The 19,144-nt window shown below is 39.1% G+C and overlaps 2 protein-coding genes across 4 annotated transcripts in view; both read right to left on the bottom strand.

The window, feature by feature from the left end:
* Positions 1 to 4,221: 4,221 nt before the first annotated feature.
* Positions 4,222 to 13,914, bottom strand: LOC108974498 (calcium and integrin-binding family member 2). Its single transcript, XM_018942360.1, has 4 exons — positions 13,755 to 13,914; positions 13,625 to 13,659; positions 10,805 to 11,070; positions 4,222 to 4,439 (listed from the first exon to the last, which is right to left on the bottom strand). The coding sequence occupies exons 1-4, from the start codon at positions 13,803 to 13,805 to the stop codon at positions 4,222 to 4,224; spliced, it is 570 nt and encodes a 189-aa protein (XP_018797905.1). The 5' UTR covers positions 13,806 to 13,914.
* A 2,149-nt stretch (positions 13,915 to 16,063) lies between these two features.
* LOC108974510 (inositol-pentakisphosphate 2-kinase) overlaps positions 16,064 to 19,144 on the bottom strand; it is a 111,608-nt gene continuing 108,527 nt past the window's right edge. For all 3 annotated transcript variants that reach the window (XM_018942399.1, XM_018942398.1, XM_018942396.1), the window contains exons 8-10: positions 17,927 to 18,404; positions 16,494 to 16,717; positions 16,064 to 16,400 (exon numbers count right to left, since the gene is read on the bottom strand). In XM_018942399.1, the coding sequence (XP_018797944.1) occupies positions 16,223 to 16,400; positions 16,494 to 16,717; positions 17,927 to 18,404 (880 nt within the window). In that variant the 3' untranslated portion in view covers positions 16,064 to 16,222. The remainder of the gene's footprint in view (positions 16,401 to 16,493; positions 16,718 to 17,926; positions 18,405 to 19,144) is intronic.

Below are 19,144 nucleotides of genomic sequence, written 5' to 3'. Positions count from 1 at the left end.
TATTGTATAGTGTAATTTATTCAATAATTTTGTCACAGTTTTGGTGTCATTCGGCTTTGGAAATATTGCAGTTATTTGCTTGTGTGTGTATTTCAAAAAATGTAAGCCAAACTCTGCTTCTTTTTGTGCAATAATACTTTAAATTAATTTAATTTAATCTTTCTGGCCACTACACACTTTGTAAGGAAAAATTATGCAAGAAAAAACAACAACAATAAATATGTTGTTATTGCCCAGATAAACCTATTTCACACACGAATACACATTTTTACAAATGTTTGCCTTTGTGAACATTTTAAATTGATGTATCTACTATTTGCCCATAAACATAAAGCTTCGACTTAGGTGTAAACAAATGCTGTACAGTGGGACAAGAGTGTGCGTTCGGGTAAGAAAGTTGGGATGTGCGTGTTACTTAAGAGATCATCCAATCATGGTTTATGTTTGTTTTATGTTGAGATATTTGATTGATTAAACTGAAAAAATTGGAAGACAAGATAAAATGAATATTATTCGTAGAAAGAAAGTGTAGCTTATCACAGAATTTCTGGCTGCAGGTCAGAATATTCACTTTTTTCAATATTACAAATATTACATAGTGTTGCCAAAAGTTTATACTTTTACTATATAAAATAAAAATGGTTATTATATAATGTAATTATTTTTTATTTTAGTATAAAGCCTTCCTTGTTGCTTTCAAAATTTAATGATTTATCTTTTTTGTAAAATTTGTCTCAGACTTTTATAATTTTCTTAATTAGTTTGTGTTTTTCATTTCTTCTTCCCATATCCATCTTTCTTCTTCCCATATCCACGCTTATGATCATTAGTATACCACGCCATCTAAAATTCTTTCGAGCGCACGCTCATCCACTTTGCTTCAGTTGTCTTAAAGAATGTTAAAATAAAACAGCATTAAAGATACATACTTACATGTGCTAATCGGAGGGAGATACTATTGTAATAGGCTTTAATGCATACGTATACTTTAATATTTAAGATAGCTACGGATAAATGTAAACTCTATACAATAACTAAATATTGCATTGCTGCTTAAATTAGAACAAAAACAAAAAATCATAAACAAATTATTAAATTAAATGAATGAAAAATAATAGCATATGTATAACAGTAATGTGTGAGGAGAATTAAGAATATGTACTTGTAAATAAATAAATGCGTACTTATGGATTAATAATTAAAACCTTTTTATTATTATTATTGTGTATGCACATGAGCACACGCTTAAATTAAGAAATCGAATTAATGTCTCCACTATGATTGAGTCACGTTCATTATGCACTTTGAAAGATTATCGCTAAAACCATAATAATAGAGTTGTAAGAGTAATGATCACATATTTGCCGTGAGAGAGTACTGTGATAGCATCCCACACTGAGTATAATACATGGTCTATTGCTTGCAACACTTAGAAATTAAGGAATTGGATTTAGGGATTAGGATTGAATCGATGCTGAGAAAATCGGTGTGACAACAACACTTGTGTCAGTAGTGTTTCCGATCAAAATCGATTCATATTATCCACGTTCTATTGCGGAGTTTACCTTATTTACTTAACTTTCCCTAAATCCCATATACTATGTATGTAATTAATTTCATTCACGAAAAAACCAACATAAAACAACTAAAATGAGAAAAAGCTGTTTTTTGAACTTTTTTAGACGCATTTTATCAAAACCCATAACAAAAAATTTATATTTACAAAATGTTTCTAACTAATTTTGGGTTGCTAAAGCTGAAAATGAGAGTAAAACTTTCCTACGATTTGTTTGTGTTGTTCTCAAGAGCTGTAGGGGTCACACCATCGCCATTTATTAAAATCACAAAAATAGCTATACGTGATGGAGAATTTATGAACTCAAATTGGTAATTGGGACATCTCAAATACCCACCGACCTGTAAGAACATCAATCGCAAAGTTTTAGCTCAGATTTGACGAGTAGTATAAACAGCATTTGAATAAAAAATATGAAAAGGAATACCTTTTTTCAGCAGCCGATCTTCAAAAGGACCCATGAAGAAAGATGTTTTGCGGTGAGGAATATTTTTAGACGCTTGCAACACGTTGCTGCAGAGTATAATAGTTTTGTTCACCTATCCGGGTGATTGTCCGTTCGTGTAAGTTGCAACTTGAGTAAAAATTCAGATATCTTGATGAAACTTGGGATGCGCTTTCCTTAGTAAAAATAAATATCATAGAGTGCCATAACTATGCACTAAATTAAGACATCAAACCCTTATTTGGTACAGCGGATCGCTATAGCAAAAGTTACCTGTGAGCAAAAACGTTGAAAAGTGAGCGTAGTCACGCCCTCTAAAAAGTTCTGTTCATATCTTCTAAGCCACTTAAAGTGCAAAAATTAAATTTACCTAGCACAGTTTGAAAATGGATCAAGACGGAAGATAACCTTTGCAGTGGAACGCAGACGAGGAAGCTTCAGACTTGCAAGGATACTTAACTCCGGACTACGACTGGATGCCTCTCGATGTCTCCTATCTGCTTTCGCAGAAATCACCCCTATGGTCACCTGCTTCGAGCGGATCCGCCTTGAGCTCATTCCTCAACTACGTTGACAACATTAGACAGTACGCCGACCAGATTTCATCAACACCTTCACTGACTCCCTTCCAGTGAATGGCGTAGTCGGAGTCAAACCACCACACACCGCAGGCAAAGAGCTCAAGTTGTCGCGAAAAGCGAGAGTGACCCTTGCGCAGCTTCGTTCTGGATACTGTAGCAGGTTAAACTCCTACTTAACCAGAATAGACCGCAGCATATCCAATATATGTCCTGCGTGCAATATGTCTCCGTATGACACTGGCCACCTCTTTGCATGCCCCCAACGTCACTCATCTGACACCCCTCTCTCTTTGGTCCAAGCCCGTCAAAACAGCACGTTCCTTGGGCCCCCGTTTGATGAAGTTGACGACAACATAGCAAATCCTTACCATCCAAATGGGTCCAGGTGTCCGCTAAAACAAAACAACAACAACTAAAAGCGCCATAAATCGATAACTAATTACACCAGAGATATTAAATATTACCTCCGAGATGATATGAGGGGGCTCTATTATTTATTTTAAATCTCGAAGGCGGCATTCTTCTCATTTTCATATGTCATGGACGAAATCGAATATAATTGATATTTGGAGAGAATACTTTCCTGACAATGGCAACTATGTATATCAAAAATCGAGTCAATACATCCCTGAGCTCCCATATACCGAACATATACCGATTTTTGAACTTCCGGGTACTTTAAGCTGCATATATCGGCCAATATTTGAATTATCTTACTTTCAAAGTGTGTTTTACTCATAACAGTGTATCTTCTTGAAAACATCTCAGATTTGTTGAGCACATGAATCAGAATTCCTCAAGTGCCTCAGTAAGAATTTTTATAAAATTAATGAACCTTTTATAAAAGTATGTCCAATCGGAAACAACTATTCGTAGTCGGTCGTGAAGGTTATTGTTTTATATCTGAGCATTATTTATGGGGATCGATCTGGGTTTGCAGCCTTTAATATGGGGCTTTTCTAAAATTCTAATATGTTTTAATTTCAGAGGCACTGGTGCGATTAATGTAGAGTCATTATCATCAGTTTCTTAAGTGAGTCGAATGTTCCGTTCCTTTATTTATGAATCGTGTTTGTTAATATTTAAATTATTAATTATTTATTTATTATTTACTTTAATAATATTTAAATTCATACAATAGCTGCTGAGGGTTGCTTCTCAAGACTATTGCGCTCATTCCAAAAACAACTTCAGTTAAATTAAATCTTCTACCGGCGTCAAGCCGTCTCCGAAGTATTGATTCATGTGTAAATAAACACATTTTCATAATAAATTAAATGAGCATATGCATGTGTTTTACGCTCTTGTTCTTATCTGCATATTGAAATCCCTCATAAATATCACCTAAGCAATTGCATTTCCAATCGAAGTCAATCATTCAATCCGAAATTCCACATATTGTGCTCAAATTCAATTGAGAGCATCGACACATAAAGTTTTATCTTTTTCTACATACATACATATGTATATATAAATGCTCAGCATGCTGAAAATTGCAATACAAACAACACGTATGCAAATTATATACACATTTATGTGATTTTGTTTATTTGTATTTGTAGAAAAACAAAAAAAAAGCCTATCAGAGTCATATCTGCATATTAGTATGGCATGGTACATTAGATGCGTATGCGAAAGGTGGAGAGAAAGTCCGGGGCACGCAGTATGACATGCTCGAATTCTAGAAATGACAATTTCCCATCACCGTCCACGTCCGCCTCCTCCATTACCTTATCGGCAATCTGTTGATGCTCCTCCGGACTCAGCTCGTTCCTCGTCATGGTGGTGAGGCAAGACATGAGGTCGCCGTGACCAATGAAGCCATCCTGATCAAAATCTGTTGACGACAGTAGAGAGTGGAATTGAACGAACAAACAGGTTAAATTGTGCTCAGTTAAATGTGGAGCTATACATGCACCTACTTATGTATGTCTGTAAGCCTAGATATACATATGTTTGGACATGGGTGTGTGTTTGCTTAGGAGTGCAGTTAAGTAGTGAGGGGCTTAACAGCCGAGCAGGACGTGCATGCAAATGCCAATGTGTAACAACAAGCAACGACACAGACACGTACATACACACATCCATACAGACATACATACATGTGTCTAATTTACAGTACAAAGCATGAATGAGTGTGTGTGTATGCCATTTGGCGTGTGATAGCACAAGATGATGGTGATAGCATGCGTGTGTTTGTGTGTGTTGCGTTTAGGTATGTAGGTCTCATAGCGCCTCATCGACCTGTGGGGTTTTGGTAGTCAAAGCAATTTGCTTTGCTGCACGAGTGCCGTGCGGCACAGGCGGAAAGTGGCACATTGAAGCTGCAACGTCGTTTTCATTAAAATTTTCTTCATTTCTGGCCCTATAATGCATTACAATTTGTAGTGATTACCTGCAGCAATGAAATTTTATTGCTCGGCGCATGCACTCAGCTCTCGCACCAACACTGCACTGTTGAAGTGTATTCTTCATCTAGGCGCATATCGTTGCATGCATTCGTCGTTTGGGTATGTCTTAGGGAAGTTTATTCAATTTTATTTAATTGCATTACCGCTTAATATGCATATTTTATAAGACACTAATAACTTATGGAAAATACAAACAAATGGGTTTATGTGCATATAATAGACACAGAGGCTTATATGTATGTATGTCTGTTATATGTGAACTAAAATCAACACAGACACTTTCGAAATGCACGACATCACATTGAGGAAATCGAATAATTTTCGCAATAAATTACAAAGACACTTGGAAGTTTTCATGTTCTTCAAGTCTGCAAGCGGCAATCTCTTTGCTTGGAACATTTGAAAAAATTATTTTAATTACTTGTTTGGTAATTCTAAATCCTTACATATGCATTTTTTGAATGGTCCTGATGTCACTAGTTTCCGACTAGTCGGTATAAAATGAGATTGTTTGTTAAATGTACCTAAAAGAAAAAATGTAAAATTCTTTGGTAACTCTAAATGTTGACATGTGCATTTTCGAACTGGTGCTGATGTTACTACTTTCAGACTAGTCTAAATAAAGTGCAATTATATGTTAAATGTACTTAAAATCGAAAATCTAAAGTAGATATTTATGTGATTTTAATATGTGTATTGTTTTCTAGTGATAATGATGCATTTCTGGCTCGAGGGTATCAACTTGCCATGCTTATTTGGTGCAGGGCTCGATTAAAGTGAACTTTCCGGTTTCTGAACTGCGATAATCTGTATATATTTTTCATCACATATAATTTCTATAACACAGCAGTTATGAACGCACGCCTTTTCAATGTCTATATTGTAACATATTTAACACAACTTACTATGTTTATTGAGCTAAGTCTAAAATATAATTTTTTTTTTATTACCAAAGGAAGACTAAACTAAATAGGAAAATATACACTAATAAGTCTAAAATATAATTTTTTTTTTATTACCAAAGGAAGACTGAACTAAATAGGAAAATATACACTTCTTATGAAAAACCTATAAAGGAATCCAACTTGGGTACAAGGAATTTATCACCGGTAGCCTCTGTCACTAATTCCCATCTATATTTGAGATAATAGGCAATAAATTACAACAAGGAACTCAACTTGGCGTTGACAAAAGAATTACTGATTTTGCCGATCGAAGCTCAGAAAAGATTTAAGTACAAATTGTACTTACAAGACTCTCAAAATCTACGCAAATATGAGAGTGAATATATTCTTCAAACACCTGCACACAAACGTAGACACGCAGACACCAAAATAATAAAATTTATTATTACTACATAATGAACATTCAAACCAACAAATATACATAGGGAAATATGCATTCGAGCTTTTAACTTCCCTTCAGCTTAAGCCATTATGCTAGAGTCTGCCGGCATTATCGATGTGTGAGTTGTCGACTTTGATTTCCATTTAATTGTGGCTTTTGTTCGATAAGTCCGTAAAAATGTTTGACTGTGCTTTGCTGCATATTGTTTTAGGCGTTTAATATTAAAAATGCATAGATTCTGTCGGCATTTATTTACGGTGTGATTACAAGAGGAAATTGAAAATTCCAATTTCACTTATACATAGATACCATCAGTGCATAAGCAGATTAAAACAAAACAAAACAACAAAACAAATCCCAAACTGATTGCTTTTAGCAAGCTGCATAAATAATTTGTTGCTTCCGATCTGCTAAATGCTTCAATGAAATTTCGATGGCGAAGGAGTTGAGAGAGAAGAATGGGGCTAACTAAAGTAGAGTTGAGCTAAAAATGGATGGAATGGGAAGTTTAAAAAAATTTTGAGTGATTTGGGGGTGTTAATATTTTAAATATAAATTCAAATTGTGATTTTTATGGTTTCAATAGTTGTCGGTTTTCGGAACTTTAACATTTTGGAAACTATTAGTAAAGAAGCCGCTCATCGAAAGTTAATTTAACGTAAAATCGAAATTTTTTTATATATCACATTCATCTTTATGTTGGTTATTCCACTTTAAAAGGGGCATATTTGTTTTTGGAGAGCGAGCGGTGGAATTTAGTCCAGGATGCAGGCATTTTTCTGAATATTATTTAAAAGGCACACTCAGAAAAAGTACTGGTAAACTACTGGAGGTGGAGGTCTTCCTCTTACTCTGCCTCTTCCGGCGGGAAATACTTTTAGAGCTGGAGTGTTTTCATCCATTCGGACCACACGACCTTGCCGGCTACGCTGTTTCTTAAGTCGCTGAGCTATGTCAATGTCGTCATGAAGCTCATGCTCCCATCGACTGCGGCATTCGAAGTTGCCAAAGCGCAAAGGACCATAAATCTTTCGCAGAACTCGCAACGTCGACTCAGCAAATATTGTTATCTGCAGGACGGGAATAATGAGCGACTTGTAGAATTTGGTCTGTGTTCGTCGAGCGAAGATAATGGATTTGAAGGCTGACGTTGTTGTTGGTGTTCAAGCTGGTATATACAGACCTACAGCTTCTACAACGGGCCCGCTAAATATGGCCAACAACAGTTCTATCACCGAGCCGACATAAAATACTTGGAACCCATCAAGCACCAAATATTGAATGGTTGTCCACAAGATGCTTAAGGGCTATAAATAGTAGCATTTTGAACACCAATTCGTTTGAACGCAATGAAGAAATGGAATAGCAGGGTCATAGGGTCCTACGACGGTGCATCAAAATGGCTCTTCCTGCCATTAAGCCCATGATGGCAGCACTTCTACCTACCTACCAACCGTACCCACGACAGTCAGGTCTAAGCAACCGGAACGGACTCAGATTTTTAAAAGGCGTGGGACTGTCAATTCGGCACCATGCCTCGAAATTAGTTTAGAAATGTTCACTGCCTCTACAACAATAACCACTTATATTTCCCGCAATCATATCAATAAAGAAACTGCGACTAATTTCGGTATTTAATCTTTTTAAAGAGCTCAAATACATTTCTTTTTGTTCCAATATTTACAAACTGTACATTTTGTTGCGCTTTTTCTCGAACACTCCCAAAACATGCTAACCTCAAATAGTTCATTTTAAATTTGTAACAAAAAATCTGCAAACAATATTTAAAAGCAAAAGACTAGCAGAAATCTCTGCTAAAACTAAGTAACTATTTAATCTTTAAAATCTCTGAAATATGCAAAACACAACTTGGTTGCACGGCACAAATATGTTGCCACACGCTCCGGAATGCAACTGTGTGCGTTCGCATAACTTTTGTTTTCGAATTCACTTGCACTTTGTTTTGCAATGAAATATTTATTCTAGCGACACAGATTGTCTTATGAATTTGCAACGCAACTAGTATATTTTTCATTCCAATTCAACTCACTACAACAACACTTGCTTCGGAATATACACGTAAAGCAGAAAAGGACACTGAAAAAGAAGCGAGTGCACTTGTTACAAAAGATATTATTTTCTTTTATAGTCCTCAGAATGACCAACTGAATGCTCGTAACTGAATATATGCAAGAGCACAAATGTTATGGGCACAGCTCCATGTCATGCAACACTGTTCAACAAATTTCAACTGATATGATTTTTTTTTGTAAATTAATGAAATGCAAGACAACTCGAAATCTCTCGCGAGTCCGTTCAAATGATTTTGATGGATATTTTGGGTGTGAAACACAATGTATTGCTCGATCCGTCCCGATAATGGTGAATTTTCTTCAAACGAGGTGAGTTTGGCATGGAAACAAGGCAACAATCATCGGAATGGTGGGAGAAAAAACACGCCAAAGCCGGTCAAAAATCAAGGTGAAGCTCATTGTTGCCGTATTGAGGAAATTGCGTAAGAAAATATTTGCAACACGCCTGCAATTCCGGAAGAACAATTCATGGATTTTACATGATGATAATGCATCATCTCATCGAACTACAATTGTGACCGAATTTAAAGCCCAAAACGCAATGAATACCATCGATCAATCACCATATTCACCAATTGGCATAAGTGTATTACATCTGGTGGAGACTACTTTGATGAATAATTAAATGTTTTGCGTTTTATTTATAATTTTCGGGTGCGACGTATACATGTCTACAATCTAGGTCAAATTTGACTCAAACTGATCCTTTAACAGATTTTTTTGCACCTTGTCAAACAGTGCATATTTGGCAGTTATTTGTTCACGACACGAAAAATTTATCTGGCGATTTTTCTATGGAAAGATATTTACCAACGCATATCGAATTGTTGAAAACGTTACAGAAGTATTTTGAGGAATTTTATAGGTATAGCAGAGGATCTCACCCTTTTTTAATGAATCGACTCAACACGTTTTATTCAATGTTTTAGGTATAAATTGTGTCAATGCTAAACTCTAGTTCATTCGCTGAAGTCCATTCCAGCTGAGGCTTATAATAAGTACTATATATGGGAAGTCGCGGTAAGCATTAATGTGGTTTTATTGACTCAAAAGCTTATTTTGAAGGCAATAAATTTGATCTAATGGTGTGTCTAATGGTACATTTTACTGTGATAAAAGTTGCGTGGCCTGTTAGGGCTAATCCATATAACTCACCAAACCTATGTTGAAAGAAAAAAGAAAACAATCGGGAGAAACAAAAGGGCAAGGAATAAGATTGGCTTTATTTTTTATATATACTTGTGACAGATTTGAGATAGAAGAAGCTTTCTTAGAAATTTTTTTTTTTAATAGACAATAAAAATTATACATGATTTTGGGTTCTAATCTGAATCCGGTTACATAAACTCTATAATTTTCGAACACTTATTTGTTCATCATACGCCATGGCGAACGCGGTGCTCTACTATATATATATATACAAAGAAACAACTTGAAGTTCTTGAACATATATTTGCTAGAAAGCTAAATTCTATGTTGTTGGTGGAAAACTGTGTCGCAAGGTGTTCTTAGTTGAAGCATATGCAGAATATCCTTGAACTCAGACAAAAGGGAAATTGCTTATACCAGCATACATATGTATATATGTGAGTGTGTGTGCTTTCCTACACATGTTCTAAACAAATCCACAATTGCAATCATGAGTGTGTGTTTCTGTTTATTACAAAGCATCACACACAGGCAAAAAGAAATTAGAGCGGTAAATATTAGTGCTGGTCGTGATTGTGATAAAGTTGCCGCACGAAAGACGCAACTAAAGCGGCAACACAAAAATAAAGAAAAAATAACGGTGAATTGTGACTTTGAAACAAAGCGCATTCAAATGTCAAAAACACACATTCTCGGAAAAACCATAAAGCGCGTGTGTGTGTGTGTGTGTGTGTGTGAGGCGGACTGCCAAAATCTGACGCGTCGCGCCCACTTGACTGCACAGCGTGTGGGGTTAGCATGTAGTGGTGACCAAATTTTAGACAAAAAATGCAAATGACAATAAACAGCGCGACTCAAAAGCTGTCACACACACACATACATGCATATAGATGTGCTTAAAAAAGCGCAAGCATGTCTGTGTAAGCGATAGACAATGGCCGCAAGCACGGTCGAACACAAATATGGCGGTTAAGCCAAATACGCCGAAATGGCAACAACAACAACAGCAAACCTCTTCTTTTGTTGTCCAGAATTCGCTGCCACACACACACACACATACGCTCGCAAGCAAGCACAAAGGCATTAACCATTAGCGCGACAAAGCCACAAACGTAAACAATAAACAATAAACAACAATGCAACAACAACAACAACTACGACAGCAGCGCACAAAAGGCGCGCGCAATTTCACGTACACTCACCGTAAATTTTGAAGGCATAAAAAACTTTAATGTCCCTTGGCGCCTGCTCGCTGAACACGGACAATGCGTCCAGGAAATCTTCGAAGGATAAATTGCCTTGGCCGTCGCGCGAGAAGGCCTCACAGATGCGCCGCCGGAAGGGGTTCTCGCGCAGTTCGGGCATCTTCTCAATGCACTCGCACGGCACCTTGACACTGGACGCCTGGCCCTCCGTCATTTGGCGCGGCACCAAATCCGGACGCAGCTCACGAAAACGCTTGTGAACGCTATGACAAAAGGCAGGCGCAAAAAATCAAAAAAAAAAAAAAAAGAAAAGAAAGCGTATGTACGGATTAGTTGGCGGATATTCATACACCCCAATAAACATTCCGATTTTGGCAACATTCCGTTAGTCCACAGCTCTGCGTTTCAGGCGAATAGTTTTCAAGTTGCCGTCTTTAATGTGTTGTTGCGCCGTTGCCCTCGCCTACGCAATCGATAAGCATGCCACGGCTAAAGACCATAATGATGGCATGTTCGGGAATGTAAGCGATACTTCTGGCACGGAAACGTAAATGCATGCAAAATGTTGCGCATAAAAACGCACGAACAACAAAGCGCACAAGGAGAATGTGCACAACAAAGGAGTTGTTCGAAATGTTGCAAGGCACACAATGAAACGCAACGACAACAATGGCGAATGTGAAAATTATGAGCGCAGTTCGCTGTCAATGGCTGAGGTCAGTGTGAAATTATCCTTATCGAGTAATAGAAGGAGTTGCAAGTAAGCGGCCAAGGCTGCAAGTTGCCACAACCTTTTAGAAGTGATCTCTTTAAATTTAAAGCTGACAGTTTATGGAGCTGAATCATAAAGAAGAATTGAGCCTGAATCTAGAAGTTTTCTTTGAAGGTTTTGTGATAATTAGAACAAGGTCTAAGAAGGCACTATTCTTGAAACTCTTGGCTGAATTTGTTGAGTTCATTTTTGCATGCTGGCAGTGGCGCACCGGGCAACCCTGTTCCCGTTTTTCTTTCAAAACTGATAGACGAATAGTAATCTCCACCAACCGGTACCGGATTTAAATTCTGTCATCATGAAGACATTCCGTTCGACGAAAAACTTTTAGTGAAGCCACTTCGAAATACTCAGTTTAAGACTTTAAGCGGCTATTTGTGTAATACTCTGACCTTATCAACGATTTTAAGGCCTAATTATTGACCCATTTCGGAAATTATTCCGTTTAGGTATCAAGAAAGTATTTCTTTCCGCGTTTCCGTAAGTTGTCAATACTACTAGTCTTACAGATGATTTAGCTGCCAAGAGCATCCTAAAATTATGGAGGAATACTTTTCCAGCCTTCTGAATGGCAGTTAAAGTATAACCAGGAGATGGTGAACCCGATTCCCCAATTGATGACGATGGAGCGAACATTCTAATGGTTGACCATGATGAAGTGCGAATTGCAATTACCAGTCTGAAGAACAACAAAGCGGCGGGCCAATGTATTGTCGGTCGAGTTATTCGAACACGGTGGCAAAGAACTGATAAGGAGCATGCATCAGCTTCTTTGCAGAAAATGTTCGGACGACAGCATGCCGAACGATTGGAATTCAAATGATCCTCAACATCTCGTTTAAGGTTCTGTCGAGCATACTGTCTGAAAGATTAAAATCACCAAATAAACAAACTGAGTGAATGTTATCAGTGTGGCTGTAGGTCTGGAAAATCAACAACTGACCAGATATTCACCATGCAGCAAATCTTGGAAGAGACCCGTGTAAAGAGGATTGACATACATACACCAAGGAAGGTGAACGGAGCTGAGAGTTTAGTTGGAGATGGACCTGGTTGCACTTGGTATCTTGAATTGGCGCAAAATTGCAAAAAGAAGAAACGACTGGCGCGCTGTTTTAACTCGGCTATAACTGCAAAGTGGTGTCTACGTCAATGAAGAAGACTCCTTTTCACTACGTTAGAGCAAATACTTGAGTTAACATCTGCGTGTGCAGCCAAACAGCAATCAAGGCAATAACCTCGTTTTGCATTTCGGCCAAAAATGCAGAATGGCACTGAAAGATCGAGAAGACTGCAGAAATGGTAGGAGCAAGATACGGGGGAAACAATGAAGCATCGCTTATGCGCTTGGAAAAGCAATGATTAAAGCATCTAGAACGCTTAATATTTGAGACACTGGAAGACGTATTTTTAGTGTGTACACAGTACCTATTGAAGTTCGGGTCAAGCGCTAGCAATCTCAAAGAAGAGTACTCCTCATGGATCACGTAACGGCACTCCATCTGGTATCGCTAAAGATCGAAACTGGTCTATGCGAGGCTCATTAGTATATTAGACTAGCCAGACCTATTAACTGAGCAATTTAAAAATGGTTTTCTTCGTCCCTAGTTGCAGATGACCCTGGGCTTGCTCCTATATTGATCACTTTTCAAAGTTTCATTTTTGAATCTGCTGCCCTTATCGCCTGATAATTACTTTTTTTTACATTTGTGACCGCAGATCTGGATAATTACTTGAGTTGGTACCTCATGAAATGATCTCACTCAAATAATTCACTATAAAAATTATTACACTATATAAAGTAGAATCTCAACTTCTCAACAGCTTGGTTGAAAAAGAACTCGTCGCAGGTTTCCATAATCGACTGTGGGTGGAATTGACTGAATCTGCGCCACTCGCGAATAGTATTACATCTTCCACTAACTCCACTTTCTCGGTCACCTTTTGAGGTAAGTACAAACTTTAAATAAAAGTGATAAGCTAACCTCAGATGTATCGGCAAAGACCTTTCCACTAACTTTTTCTTCAAAACCAAGCAAACTCACCGCAAAATTTCCTTCCGCGTAAAAAATGTGCAGTCCTTCGCATTCCAGTGGGCAAGCAGATATTAAAAAATAGAAGTTAAATATACAGTTTCTCTTTCTAATATTTATTATCAATTTCAGAAAGTTGCACCTGGTAGTCATCCAACTGTTGTTCTGTGAATGTGGCAACTTTATTACCCATAGTGATTTTTTATAGCCTCCGAATTCAATGTGTGTGTGTGTATGTAGTGAACTCAGCCAACAAAATCTCGAAGCTCGCAACAATCGAACAGTCCAATTTTAACTTTCTACGCTGACTTCCACTGCCTGACTGAATGGTAAAAGTTTCTAAACATTTTTCAAACTCAGCATTTTTCCACGCGCGTGAACTCTTCAGCAAACGAGCGACTGTTGTCTGTTGGTTGCTCCACTTCCTGGTGTGTTCTGTCAGGGCACGGCCTGGCACCTTTACACTTTGCATGGCATTTGGTTTTTATATTATTTATGCTCTTTTTTTTAGCTCAGCAGACACATGTAAATTAATTAAGGAGTGCCCTGCTGCCAGGTTGTGGTGTGTAAGTTGTGCATGTGTTCTTTTTTCAGGTTAGCTTTAGCAAATGTGTATTGTACCCTACATTCAGTCAGTAATTGAAACAAATGTTTTTTTCTGTTGATCCCACTTAGTAGAGGTGAAAGTTGGCTCGTCAAAATGTGAAACCAAACTCGAAGGTCGGAAGCTTTCACTATTTTATGACAATCAGTCTTTACACATTTTGATGTTAATTAATGAATAGTACTTTTAAGGGTACTAAAAATTCGTGTTGAACATAGTGTGAAATATTTTATTTATTTCTTATACAAAGCGAATTTACTTTGCTTCCTATTTTACTTGAGGGTGCGCCTAGACGCTACCAGTCAGTAGTTTCTTATCGCTGACATTCATTTTAAGAGCGCGGTGCTTCAAAACGTATTCCACCTTTTATGGAGCAGAATAAAAGAATATTTTAAGTAGAGACCATAGTGACGGTCCGGCTGGGTTACTAGTCTATAACTATATTCCAATATTTCGAATATTCGTCGAAAGCTATGTCCTTGTTTTTTTTCAGAATACAGGGTTTGTCCGGAAAGTAAAAGGACTGATTTTCTTCCGCCTGCACTGTACTTCGAAGCGTGCGCGCACCTGGATCCGGTAGAGGGCGTTCCTAGCTAACGAACGATCAACTGATCATTAGTCTCCGAGCACCTGGAGAGTCAGGACAAACATTTTTGCGCGACGCGTTTCGTTAGAGTAGAGGTACACGATTAAATTCTGTGTGAAATTCGGTAAATCTGCGTCAGAGACGTTTGATATGATCAAGCAGGCTTATCCAGATATTCCTTTAGAAGTGGTGTGTATCGATGGCCAAAAGCCTTTTTGTAGGGCCGGGAAGAGGTCGCTGATGAAGACCGTGATGGGAGACCTGTGATTTCGACAAACACCGACAATGTGCGCGCAAAGTTTTAAGCTCAGACGCATTTTGAGACGACAGAGGGGATGCAAGCACTTCGGCTTTTAAGGTTATTCCCGAGAATGCCTTCCGTGATGCCTTCAATGCTTGGAAATTGCGCTAGTAGCTCTGCATCAGCGCATAAGGAGTCTATTTCTAAGGATTTTAAAGGAGACAATACTTTTCGATCATGACAACTCTCAGCCTTATGTTAACTGACCGGTTAAAACTTATTGGAAAAGAGCGGCTGCTAAGTTTTGTCTCACCTGCCTTATAGGCCAGACCTTACCTCCCCTGACTCCAGTCGATGCAAAACGCTCTCAATGGAATTACTTCAGAAATTAGTTTGAATTAGAGTGAATTCTTGACCGCCAAGCCGGAGAAGTGCTTTCGGGTCGGAATCCACAAAATTTCCAGAAATGAAGTCGAAAGGGAACTTATAAAACTGTTTGTTTGATGGCAGGAGATATTTCGTCTTATACTCATTCACTATCAGACCGATTTGCTCCGCTTCCTTATCCAATCTGCTGAAAGTAGAACTAACGGTGCGGTTGTTGAGGCCAATGATATCAATATCGGGGAACACCAGCAGTAGTTCTTCTCTTCTCTTTTTAGTTCTGCAGTTCGATTTATATTCTCCAAGAGTGGATTGAAAACGTCGCACGACCTACCCATCTTATTTATCCCATCTGTAGGAATATTGTAGCGACTGTTTGCTCGGTTTTTTATCAGAGTTATTACGAGTTCTATGACGCATAACCAAAAACTTTCAAACATCTGGCCTGACAGATCGCTTGCCAGTTGCCGTGAGCTTTAATCCAGAATCTTTTCAGCACTAATTCAAGGAATTTAAACCTACCTATTTAGTATAATATATATGAATAGGATATTGAAATGAGGTTTCACTGTATATACACACGCAAGAAAGACTTCACATTGAGACTGAGTGCATTTTTTAATTTAAGACTGCATTTATTACGAAGCATATATTAACAAAAAAGAGAGATGTATTTACATATTTTTATTTATATTCCGGAGCGTTAATGTTATGCCGTATTTCCTTTTCAAGGCTTTTACCGACTCTTTCGCCTTGTGAGCACACACACACGCGCCAAGGCACACAAGCGAGCCATCAGGAACTGCTATCCATAAATAAGTTGAGGGCTTGAGACGTCTGTTTAATGTATTTACACAAGTGACTATCAGGCTTCGGATCCAGGTCGACCAGCGTGACTTTGGTGAGGAAGGTCCTTTTATAGCGCGGCAAGCCGACGCAATACCTCGACAGCGCAGCCATAGTTGTCATTTCACTGAAAGAAGCGAGCAAAAAAAAAAAGAAAAAGTGAATTAAATATGTCATTAATTACGCGGTGGCAGCTGCATAAGATTATCATTCTACTTACTGCGAGCGTGGATGCGCGTGCTCTGTATTGTGCGTGGATATTTCCTGAAACGCCACCATTATCGAGCAGTCCAGCGCGGTGGCGCCCAGCATGTATGCTTCCACGGGCTGCAATGCATCTCCAATTTGTTGCTGGCATGAACGTTGCAACAAGGCTTTTAAGGCGTTGTATGATTTTTCCGACTTACGCGCATAACCGGCCGCATGCAGTGTGGGCATGTGGAGCTGCGGAATGCCAGCGCGGCGAAGTTGAAGAGAACGGAAGATGGATTGAGTGAGAAATGCGATAAAAATGTCGCTTGAAAGCAAAAGGAAGTATTGACGACATTCTTAAATATAACTTAAACAAAGGCGACGGCAGCCAGCCAACAATCGTCCACTGACCACCGACCGCGTGAAGACGAAGCTGACAAGCCGTCCAAACAAACGCGGGCAGTGCCAAAGCGCCGAATAAGCTGACTGTACTGACAATTACTTCCCGACACACACATGTCCAAGGGTAAGCGTGTGCCAGCATTTGTTTTATTTGGTCGTGGTGGCGGCTTTTCATTTCCCATTACCTTGGCCGGCATCCAAGTGGAAATTACTAGCTGCACACTTTTCGGCCAACCACTTGAGTGGCAGTTTGCCGTTTTGCGATCAACGCACGTAAACAAGTCGACATTGTTGGGGTATGACCATCCTAAAAGTAGTTCTCAGTTTTTGCTCATCCTTCCTCTTTTTCTTCTTCAGCGACCTCTTCCGGGCCTTTAGAACAAGGCCTGGTGCCACCAAAACACACTGACCTGCTGGTCGTTCGTTAGCTAGGAACACCATCTACCGAATCCATTCGGTGCGCGCTCGCTCCGAACTACAGTCGCGGCGTGAGAAAATCAGTTCTATTACTTTCCGGACAAACCCATTAACTGCATAAGGGGCTCCTACGTTCCAGAGGTTGTAAATTGCTCTGTTAGGTAGCCTTAAAGAAATTCTCCACACTTTGGTCTAACAGCGAGTATTCGACATCAAAAGGATTGGGACGTTAAAGGCGCCGGTGGCTTTTGGTTTACTTCTATTCTCTTTACTGAGAGGTCATACCCCTAATGCCGACCTGTGTTAACTGTTAAACTGTTCACATACAATGTCGCATTTTAATTTTAATTTATATTTTCGTCTCTTATTCGGCGAGCGTTGTCGGTTTTATTGTTGGACTTCATTTCGGTAGCATTTTTAATTTTATTTTGCTTTTCACCTTTCCCACATTGTTTTTATTTCTCGGTTTGCTGAAAAATCACCAACTCGTTCTGTGTAAATCCCAGACCGGTTAGCCATGTTGTCGCGCTGCTTCACCGACGCGGCCGCCAACCAAACACACACAACAAAAGGACATTTAAATAAAGTTACACACACACACAGTCGCACATTTGCATACACTTAACGTGAAGGTTTCCTCACCTTGGCCAACAATTGCAGATGCAAAATTTTTTGCAGCACACAATTTGCCGGTAAGCACAGCGTTTCCACTTCGGTGATTTGTGCTTGCGAAGCTGTCTCCAGTGCAACAGTGTCAGTCCTTGTCGTCGTCTTGGTCCGTGGATGGTGCGGAGTTGGCGCCCCTCTAGAAGCCACTCGTGCTGCCGGCACCGTCGCCCCTCGGCCACCATCTGTTAGGTGTGCTGGCATCACGCTACTTTCTTCCGTCGCCCTCCACATCTTGTCCGCTCTTTGCCTCTGCTCTGCCATGGCGCTTTGTTCTGACGCCGCGCTTAAGTGTGGCTGACCAGAAGCAGCTTTGGCCACTTCAACAATGTCAGCAACGCTGCTGCTGCTACCTTCGTCGCCACCGCCACCGCCGCTGCCGTTGTCGTTATTGTTGGCCGTGTAGTCCCTCAGCAAGCATGCCACCACCAAATCTTTTAAAAGCTCTATTTGCCTGTTGTTGGACATTTTTCGCCATTTTTCGGCATTTTTCACATTTTATTGCCGTTTTTTCATTTTTGTCAACGTTGTTGTTATTGTTGCAGAATTGCAGTTTTCATTGCAATGTCATGTTATGTTATGGATGTGGCACGTTGACGACCAGCGCCGGTCCAGTGCGCCAAAAGGTGTCGTCATTCCATCGAGGGCAGCACCGGTTGCGGCACGAGTGGGCAGTGGTCGCGTGTGAAGTGCATGTTGCATACATATATACAAACGAAAAGAGTGTGTAGAAGTGTACAAAAGCGAAAAATGTTGTCAAATATTTATTTACAGTAGAGAGGAAAAATGGTTGAATAAATAAATGAATTGTTTAGTTTGTGTTATTTATTGAATTTTTTCTGGGACACAGTGCCGAGTGAGCGCAAATGGAAGAAGCGGAGGACCTAACCAAAGTGATCAACGGAATGTGTGTGCGTGTGCAGTCGGTCCATTGTGAGCGCACTCAACTGCAAATGTAATTGTGCAGCCATGGTTGTTCCATTTATTTGCAACTTAAATACGAAAAAAGGCCAAAATTGTGTCGAAGTGCGACAAAATGTGTGCGCCGCGTAAAAATATATTGCTCTGATTGATGGCGCTTCACACATTTGAGCGGTCACAATAAAAAGTCGCGAACTTTTACTGACTTTAAGATATAAAAATTGCTCAACTTCTAACTATTTTTAAGCGAATTTTCAAAAACCCACTGGCCCA

This window comes from Bactrocera latifrons, unplaced genomic scaffold (assembly GCF_001853355.1).
Source record: "Bactrocera latifrons isolate USDA-ARS-PBARC rearing strain unplaced genomic scaffold, ASM185335v1 scaffold_56, whole genome shotgun sequence".
Taxonomy (NCBI): domain Eukaryota; kingdom Metazoa; phylum Arthropoda; class Insecta; order Diptera; family Tephritidae; genus Bactrocera; species Bactrocera latifrons.
Note: the sequence above shows the minus strand (reverse complement) of the source record. Positions and strands in the feature narration are given on the sequence as shown.